Source organism: Ixodes scapularis, unplaced genomic scaffold, assembly GCF_016920785.2.
Source record: "Ixodes scapularis isolate PalLabHiFi unplaced genomic scaffold, ASM1692078v2 PGA_scaffold11__112_contigs__length_91849675, whole genome shotgun sequence".
NCBI lineage: Eukaryota > Metazoa > Arthropoda > Arachnida > Ixodida > Ixodidae > Ixodes > Ixodes scapularis.
In genome coordinates, this window is record NW_024609837.1 from 41,557,093 (window position 1) to 41,567,057 (window position 9,965).

Genomic DNA, 9,965 nt, shown 5'->3' on the forward strand with positions numbered 1-9,965 from the left:
TCGTCTGTTTGCGTCCCTAATTTGTGTTTATTCTTTCCGGTTGTTTAAGTATTTACCAACACGCTCGTTTTTTGTGTTAATCAAGTTTTGTGAGCTACATGTCTTGTCCTCGTCCGAACGTCGGCCAAACAGCGTTTGATCCTAACAAATTCTTCCAAGCCGCCTGTTTCATCTCCAAAATGAACTTTCTGCGTTTACGACTCCGAGCACTTGGGCTGTGTTTGAGAAATATCAGGCCCCATCCATCGGTCGACTTGCTTCTGGGATTCCACTCCGACAACTGGGGATCAAGCTACAGGGTTATGCAGATCTCGAGGAAGGAGATATCGCAGGAGTTGCAGCTGACGGGTAGGATCCTTCCCGGCCACATGACAGCGCTCTTCGGACCGCGATTTGGCTCACACCCGACGTACCAGTTCATCAAGCAGTCCGCTGTTCGTCTCCTGGACTCTGCTTGGATCAAGATCCTGGCTGAGCACCGCGCCTTTCATCAGGGGAATTCACCCGTTAGGCTGGTTCCTCCTGTGAACCTCTCAGACACGCAGCTTTCTCCGGACACCGTGCGTCTCCTTTCGCACGGACCCAAGTTTGCTCCTGACCTGCCTGGATCACGAGTGGATCAGCTGGACTCCGTTTTCCAAGTCGCCGCCTCCATCCCGGAACAGGACCGCCAGGACTTCGTCCGGTCTGCAGTTAGGGCCGTGTGTGCCCACCCACCTCCTCCGCCAGGCAAGCCTTTGGTGCGTGCGGCTGTAGAGGAACTCCGAAGCTCTAAGCTGAAACTACTGGAGTCGTACAAATCGGGAGTGTTTGTCATCATGGACGAGGGATGCTTTGGTGAGAAGGTGGAAGCCGCCCTGGGGAAGAACTTTATAAAGTTAAAAAGAAGACCCTCGGGATCCCTCAGGTCCGAAGCCAAAGATCTTTGCATGAGTTTAAACCTGCCCTCCCTGAGGAACGCGATCGCCTCTCCAGCTAAACAGTATCTCACTGCGTTCTTCTCGGCCAAGACACAAAAACCCGTTGTCCCGCTTCGCAGCAGTATTTCCGAAAACAAATGCTGGCAGAAGAACTTGGCCACTTTCCTCCTCGGAAACTTGTCGTCCATGACACTCTCCCAGCCTTTCCGTGTTAGTAACTCCACTGAGGTGATAGCCCAACTTGAGACCCTGCATGACTCTTCTATGTTTTCTTTAGACATAGAGGACATGTTCTACAGTCTAGACAACAAGTTTCTACTCGAGTCCGTGAACAACGCCATTCACGAACACGGAGCCTGCAAATTTCAGAATTCGTCGGGAATGCCTGTTGGCGATTTCATTTCTCCCCTTGAGTTGTACCTTCGCTCGACACTGGTGGAGTACGAGGGAAGCGTTTACACCCAGAGGACAGGCGTATGCATAGGCTCCTGTATGGCCCCTGTGCTGAGCGAGATTTTCCTGATATATGTGGACCGGGATATTAGAAGCCGAATGGAGAAGACCGCGCCGGAGAACCGGGGCTTCCGGTATGTAAATGATTATCTGATCGTGCACCCGAAGCAGACCTCTCCCGAGTCTGTCATTGAGGCCTTCAGTTTGGGGCTTACCGGACTCTCCTTTAAGAGAGAAGACCCGTTTTAAGACGGTCGTCAATACTTGTACCTGCGCCTGAAGATGCGCTCTGATGGCATATGCTGGGAGTTTAGACAGCGCACACAAAAGCCGGTCCTGCCCCTCACGAGTGCCCACTCCAAAGCAGTTAAACGGGGCCTCGTGAAATCACTCCTAAAATCCTCTGGAACCAGGTCGTGCCCCCATCTCTCCGCGCACAGCGTGCTTCTACAGACAGAGAGGCTAAAGAGGGCAGGGTACCCTGAAGACTTAGTGGCAAATATTCTAAAGACGCTGATCACCGCCTCCCGGGCACCGCCCAGCCGCTCCTGTTCCTCGCAAAAAAACGTTTTGCAGTTATCCCCTACTCGCACAGCACCGCACATCGCCTCAAGGGACTCGCCTCTCGCTTCGAGGTAGGGGTAGTGTTTGGCTGCAAGCAAAAGCTTCAACAAATGTGCGGAATGGTGAATACCCCGCCCTCCGCGACTCAATGCAACAAGAAGCACGGACAGCAGTTTGTTAAGTGCAGGAAGGAGGTGGTTTATGCCATCCCTTTTTCGTGTGGCAGGGAGTATATAGGGCAGACCGGGAGGTGCCTAAATGACCGCCTGAGGGAACACTCGCGGGAGGTGAGCGAACCCCCCGACGACTCCATGCACCCAATAATTGTACACCGTATGACGTGCGACGGTTGTTCGCCCAGATACGAAGGTACGCGCGGGAGGACACCGGCAGAGATCTGGCAGGGAAGTCGCCGAATCGTACGCCATCAAGAGCTCGGTCACTAACGTCGCCTCGGCCTCTCTGGCCCTTTTTGACAGGGAGATGAAATTCCTCCGTCCTGAACTGGGCGGAAGGGACCAGAGACCTTGAGGGAAGGACGCGAATAACCCGTTTTTTCCCCTCCCCCTTTTTCAACCCCCCCCCCCCCCCTTTTTTTTTCCTTCTCTGCTCCCTCCCCAGAACCTGCTCGACGGCCGTCGTTTGAACGGAGTCGAAATAAATGTCGTTGAGAGTTGAAAGAGTTGTATCGTCTGTTTGCGTCCCGAATTTGTGTTTATTCTTTCCGGTTGTTTAAGTGTTCGACTGGTCACACGACGATTCTTCGCCCCACGGTGACACTCTCGCCCACGTCCTCGAGCCGACAGCTGGGTTAAGTGATAAAAGAAGAGGGTTGATTGATTCGGCGAGAGTGTAGCTCCCACCGCAGTCATAGCATAAAGGGTATTCACACGGAACAGAAATCCGTCCCTTCGCTCCTCGGGGTACGCATCGTGTGGTAACAACGTTACGCTTTTTCACGAAGCCGCGCTGGCATGGACTTTCCAGAGGGATGGGGGAACTTTTGCTCCGGCTGCAGAAACACTCCCCGTATTGGCGTGGGATGTCTTTGCAATGGTATGTGTTCGCGGCTCTGGCAACTTTACAGATTTTGCTGAACGAGATACCGGCGGTGGCGTCAGGATCGCCTAACATGAGGCTTGTGCTGTTGGGCATATCGTCCGATGCACCCGAAAGAGTCTTCGATAGTCATCTATGCCGTCCTTAAGCCGCTCGTTGTACAACCGGTTTTTGATTTAACGCCCTTCGCGTGGCATCCACCCGTTCAAAAAGCATCTTTCTTTTAGCATGAAGCAGTTCGTCGTCTTCCGAATCTAACAGCGCTGCTGCCGTAATCGAGTATCGCCGTTTTATGAACGTCCCAATTTTTCTACTCTTGTCAGAGCGCACCGAGCCCTATTGTCGACGACCGTTAAATGCCTTGATAACACTGACGTCCCTGTCGGCTTCCCGCCGTTCGCGTGAATGCTATAGAGTCGTGGAGGGAATCCCGCTGGTTCTGCCGCTCACCGACGTCAGGCATATCTCTCCCCGAAAGCTTCTCTCGTGGGAATACCCTCTCATGGGTGTGCAGCTTGAGCAGGCCTTTCATGTGGTTCATTCACAGGTAGACCTTCATCCTTATAGGCGTGAATTATATGATCCACAGTCACTATCGACCTTTTTATACTATTGCCCTTTGTCAATTATCTTCAATGCTCAGATGCCTAACGCACTCTTATCGCCACTCTTGAAGTTTTTTTTAATATGTCTTTGTGTTCATGGTTAAACAAAGAGACACTTCTGTTTGAGCAACTCTACTGTGGTGTGATTATTGCTTGATCAGAAGTCGACGCGCTGCAGAATTTGTTTCTAGAACGTTTACGAGAGATTTATGTTCTGTCTTGTATTGGTTTTACGGTTCGACTAAGCGGAGGGATGTCGCATGCACATCCTCACTAGCAGACTACACGAAAAAGCACTGTACCGCAACGAGAGCGAGAAAGCAGTTGTCTTGGCGTCGACATGTATCAACGTCAACAAAAAAAAAAAAAAAGAAGAAAAAAGAAGCGCGCGATTGTTGATTTTGGTAGTTCCAAACGCCGCGCGGAGTGGTGGTTCAGTTCATATAAACCGCGGTAGAAGTCATAGCCTTCTCTATACTCACAAAGCCTGGCAGTTTGACGACGGAGCCATAGAGTGCCCGGTCGCAGATTTGGGGCGGGAGGATCTGGTAGCACAGAGCATTTCTCGGAGAACCTGGACGTCAGCGCACAGCCTTTGCAGCGGCGAGGACCCGAAACATGGTTTTCAAGCCCGACGAGAAAAAAAGCAGTAACGCGAGGAACGCCAGCGGACATTTCATCGCTCGGGACAAGTGTGTTTCGGCGTCTCGCCGCAGCGGGGCGCCCATCACGCGGCTCTCATCTCATCCGTTGTCTGCCGCTCTACCTTTTCAATTTCGGCGGCCGCTTCTCGTAGCGAACTGCCAGGCTATGTCAATATAGAGGAAGCTATGGTACAGTATAACACATGCCTGCCACTGCATGACACAAAAATCAGGTACACAAGAACTCGTTCACAATGCGCGCCACGGCATTCGGCTTCGTCCAATGAATGCCTTTCTCTCCAGAAATAACAACGTAACTAAACCTAGAGCACTGCTCGGCGCCTACACAGCGAATAAGAGCTTCAACAGCATCCATATTGGGGCACCCAGCCTTTTCCACGAGTTCAGCATCCCTTCGCAGCACGAGCATGCTGTTTTGAAATCTTGGCAGAACTTTGTCGAAGACGCCAGGGTATAACACCTGCGTTTCAGCACAGCCGATCCTACGATCAGCGTTGAAGATATAGCGCCCGTCGCCAAGTGAGGAACATCCCCTAACCATCATGAACCTGGCTGATTTCGAGCTGATACCCCTAGAAGCCATCTTCCGCAGAACGTCCACTTTGGTGTAACAGGGCCTCAAGGAGGTATCAGTGTTTTTCATATTGTGTTGCGCTGGATCACGAGCGCTAGAGGGAGCCGCTGGGAAGGTACCTTCCAAAGACACCAGTCTAGGGACCCTTTCAGGCTGCAGGGAACCCAAAAAGTAGCCGACACCAGCACCCATACCATGACCCACGATGGCGTAGGTGTCCCATTTAAGGTAGTCCACCGCTCTTAACACGTCTTCCACGTAACGATCTCGACTGTAGTTGGATCCAGGTGGGAGGTGGGATGACAATCCGTGCCCTATAAGGTCCAGTGACACTATCCTAAATTCGGGTTTGAGGAAGGCTACCAGGGGCTCGAAACTGGCGGCGTTGTCAAACCAGTCGTGGAGGGCGAGTACGGGTTGGCCATGGTCCGGTCCCCACTGTTTCGCTGCTAGATGGCCGTAGGGAAGCGGTATGATCACATCACGTACTGGTCTTTCTTTTTGTAGTGACGTTGATGACGCTCCCCTGGACAGGACGTGCCTCCATTTTTTCGTGCTTCTGGTCCAAGGGAGCAAAATGTAGTTCCGCTTCGCGAAGAGTCTTGGAGGCCCGGCCAACCTTTAAGACAATGGAGAAACCAAACACTGTGAATATAAATGCAAAAAAAAAAAGAAAAAGAACCACTACTACACGCAGCATGAAATGGTCGTATGTACATTCATGTAGATTGTGATTGAATGTTTTACTCTTCGTGCAAACACACGACGAGATTAAGACTTTCAATACGTGATACGCCCGACTTTCACATATTGTAGTTTATCTAACTGGTCATCGAAAGTAACAAGTGAACCTAATATTTCACCGAGCTTTACATATTCCGGAACGATTGACGTACGTCCTCGTATAGGCGACTTATCTAAAGGTCTAGGTCAGCGGTCCCCAATTTTTCGGACTAAGTGCCCAATTGCGCACTTAAGCAAACTCGAGGGCCAGAACATAGTTAAAACAATATAAACAAGAAAATAAAAAATAAATAAGTCTAGATTTCTAGGAGTAATATGTTGCTAGATATGACATTATAAAATAATTGTGACATAGAGAACTCGCAGGCATAAATCAAAGCACATAGGAACGGACATATTAAGACGGGGCAGAAGAATAACGAGATTATAGATCTCCTGATGAAACTATGCAAGGGTCATTATGACACACGACACTGGGCCCGATATTCATGAGAACGTTAAGAAATGCTCTCATAGTTACGGAGACGTTAAGCAGGGAACTACGAATATTAATGATGCCAATGAGAATGTAAAATAAATGTTATGGCGAAAGATCCGACCCTTTGGGGCACTTTTTTTTTTATTCTTTATGATATCTTCGTTAACACGTTTAATGCATCTTGCGGTGCCATTTTTTTTTTCGCGTGATTATATGTGGCGTCTGTAGCAGCTGGCCTCGGGCCGGGCACGTGGAAATATCACGTAAATTCGGGGGCCGGATCTGGCCCGCGGGCCTGGATTTGGAGGCCCCTGCTCTAAACTGAAGCTACGATTGTGAAAACAGGTATAAGGTGCTTGACTTTGGGATTCACTACAATGTGGAATCTGTTCTTACAGAGGAATGTGCAACATGGCCATGATGATGATGACGATGACACCAGTATTTATAATTGGCAACCTTTCACAGGTAAGTAATAATTGTCCTTTATGTCTGTCTATGACGAGCCTTTATTGCGAAGCAGTGGAGTGTTGTGTTGCGGAACATGTAATAATATGACTAGATCAGAATACCTCGATTTATTGAAAATAATGCATCTTCGAAAAAAAAAAAAACATTAAACAATTTGCTGTTGCAATTGATACAACCACAACAAATTTCTCATAACGTGTCATTGATTGTAGTGCCGACGATGACGCAATAATATGTTTGAAATTTCATCTTTTTCGTATGTATACATCTCGAAGGCCTCCAATCGCGTTACATCTTCAAATTATATTATCTGAGCTGGAGAATAAAACACAAAATTCTAAGTTTAATTCAAATATATTTATCAATCTCAAATGGTCGAAATTTTGGTGCCATCTTTTGAGATTTGTTAGGGTAGTAGTATACTTTCCGCCAAACCTCCCTAGAACTAGGAGGATGCTGGGAACGCAGGTTCACCCTGCGTTCCCAGCATCCTCGTAGTTTCGGTGGTCATCTTGCTGAGCACGATAAACGATGGGGGTGTAAATCGCTCTTGAATATGACGAAGTTCTTAAAGAAAGCAAAGGACAAGACAGAGAGGGAAATTAAAGAGGCGTTTTTTTATCAAAAAAGCGGGAGACAAGTGGCGTCAGCATGCCGTCGGTGTGTCTCATTGACAAAGAATTATTTTTTCTTGATGGTTTATCTGACGAAAGGCGCGTGATATGCATATAATCTTAATGTATAACTATTTTTTTTTGTGTTTTGGGGTTTTTTATGTTCGCTGGCGATGGTATATATTTGTTGGTTGATGATGAAATAAACTTAGTTGGAAGTAAGCGCCAGTCCTGTTGTACGTGTGCCTTCTTTGTTGTCCTTGTCAAGTTTGCGCTATTTTAATCATGTCTAGGTTCACCCGATGCACGCGTTTGCCTTGTTACTATAAAATACTGAAGTAACAATTTGGTAGCGGCCTTTATCTCTAAAGTACTACAATTCATTGAATGTAGTATTCAAGGAGCGATCGTTTAAGATAATTGAGACGTTACGGAGAGCGAAGAAGAGCTTTTATTTTTTATCTATTTCCCCGTTACCTCGAGGGGGAAAATGGGTGCAGAGATCACGTGGTGTCGATTTCTCCGATAAATGTAGCGTGTAGGCTCGATTGGTGCAAAGGAGACCGGACGTCAATTTCGCCGCTAAGCTTCCCGTGCAACTGAAGGCGTTTCTGTCACGTGACATCAATTTCCACGCCAAAACTAGCGGTGGAACACAATTGGTGTAGAGATCGCGTGACGTAAAGTCGCGTTGAGTCATTTTTTGCGGGTAAACTGAATTGGTATACAGGTCACGTGACATATATTTGCCCACTAACTTTTTCGGGGACAGTGAATTGATGTATAGGTAACGTGACCTCAGGTCACGCTAAGTAAATTTTGGCGCTAAATTTAGCGGGAAATGCTCGGACGGACGGACAAAATCTTAGAACTGGGCTGTTTTGCTAAAGAAAAAAAAAAATTTGATGCTTCCATAGCGATGATGAAACATTGATCAACGCACGTGCAAAATTACACTCGTTTTTTTTTTGTTTTTTTTTTAGAACAGTTATATGTTGCATAGCTTTGTAGACTCGGAACCAATTCAGACAAGATAAACGAACCAAACCGCATTCGCGTCCATTCAATTTCATAGCTTAATTAAACGACATAGGGCTTAGCGAGTATCGAGCGGTTTACTATTGCTCCGAAGCGAATGAGATCGAGGCAGACGAAATAAGAGGACTAACGTTAACGGTATCAAGCAGTGTCGTCAAACAACTGATTCTCATTCTTTGTCAAAATTTTTAAGATAATAAACGGCTCATTGTATCTGCACTCGATCTGCTGCCCGCCATATTTGACTAAGCCGCAGATGGCCGCGGATAAGTTGGGCTCTGTAGTCATCGGCGATTTCGGAAACCCAGTTCGTGGTAAGTCCTGAGCAATTCATTATCGCTCTTCACACAATGAGGTTTTCTTATTGGCCGGTAAGAACGCTGGAGGTAAATGACAAAGCAAGAAGCTTGATCATATCAGTAGCCACGACTCCGTGAGAGTAGACGATAAGGTGTGTACAAATAAAAGACAAATTTATTGGTTCTACGCTGACTTTCTTATTTATTGTTAGTCCTATGACTCCTAACTATCCGTGATCAGTATTGCGAACAGGTGACAAAAAATGCGAGTAAGCAGGAACATGTTGATGCGCTCACGCACAAGCCGGCACGCACGAAGACGAATTCGCTCACAAATAAAAAAGAAAAACGGACATGAATTGTCGGAAGAGCACCGCATCAATAGGCTTCGTCGTTACTGGCTAAGCTGATCTTAAAACAAACAAAAAAAAACTACATGTATTGGTGCTCCAAGCTAATCCCGCGCGCGGCCTATAGCAATACGTTACTCAAACGTTTGGTCAATGACTTGGTCTACACTTGAAGAAATATTAAGTGTACGTTGCAAATGGGACGTTCTATTCTGAGGTCTAAAAAAAATTGTGTTCGATTTCTTGTTACGAAGCAGGCCATTGAGTATGAGAATAAAGCAGTGTGGTCCCTTTCCCAGCAAACTGAAGGGAGTCTTTTCGCGATGTACGCAGGATATAATAATAACAAGAAAGGAGTTGCAATGTATGATTTTGACGACGTCATTGGTGCATAAATTTGCTCCATAGATGTGATTACTCCTCATCAACACATCAACACCTTTATCTAGGGTACGTAATTGGTGCTGGGACGTCATCTAGGAGGCAAAACCACGCGCATTAGCCTAGATGCGTACGACGGAAAAGGGTGCCTCACCTCGTCGCCATGTTGACTGCTCGCCGTCCTCAGGCATGTCATCAAGTCGTTCGGGGGATGCCTCGATGGCCCTTGGAACCGCGTCAAACGACCACTGCCGATAAAAGAGAGCGGGGCACTCGCTGATAAGCGGCCATCCTCATTTCCGCAATCGGGGCTCTTATCTCCGGACCGTCAAGGCAACCGAAAATTGAACCTCCCTCCTACGCGGCTACTATGTACTCCCTTTGCCCCTAAGCTGACAGTGCGGTGGCAGCTACGTGTTCGTGGAGCCAATCGCACGTCTTCTGTTTTTTGCGTTTTGATCACGCTCCCGGCCATAGTCATGAGCAGAGAGTGGGGTCAGATGATGAAAAAGAGGCATTCAATTGGACAGCCGAGCGCGTAACTCCTATCGCACTGTCAGCTTAGGGGTCAACGGAGTATAAAAACAAGCAGCTGGTTTGATTCCGCGACAGTCACGAGAGAAGATCGTGTAGCTTGAGGTCCATTCCTTTGTAACACGGCGACCCTTCAGCGAACATTGTTTAACTCGCAGTTTAAAGGCGATAAGAAGCTCTTTAATTAACCAGCCGCCAGTATGGCTCCCGATAATC

The 9,965-nt window shown here is 47.7% G+C and overlaps 1 protein-coding gene across 1 annotated transcript; it reads right to left on the reverse strand.

Moving 5' to 3' along the window:
- Positions 1 to 3,654: 3,654 nt before the first annotated feature.
- On the reverse strand, positions 3,655 to 9,493 carry LOC8026567 (serine hydrolase-like protein). Its single transcript, XM_002404423.5, has 2 exons — positions 9,370 to 9,493; positions 3,655 to 5,459 (listed from the first exon to the last, which is right to left on the reverse strand). Exons 1-2 carry the CDS (start codon positions 9,378 to 9,380, stop codon positions 4,475 to 4,477), a joined length of 996 nt encoding a protein of 331 aa, XP_002404467.3. The 5' UTR covers positions 9,381 to 9,493; the 3' UTR covers positions 3,655 to 4,474.
- Between the last annotated feature and the right edge of the window lie 472 nt (positions 9,494 to 9,965).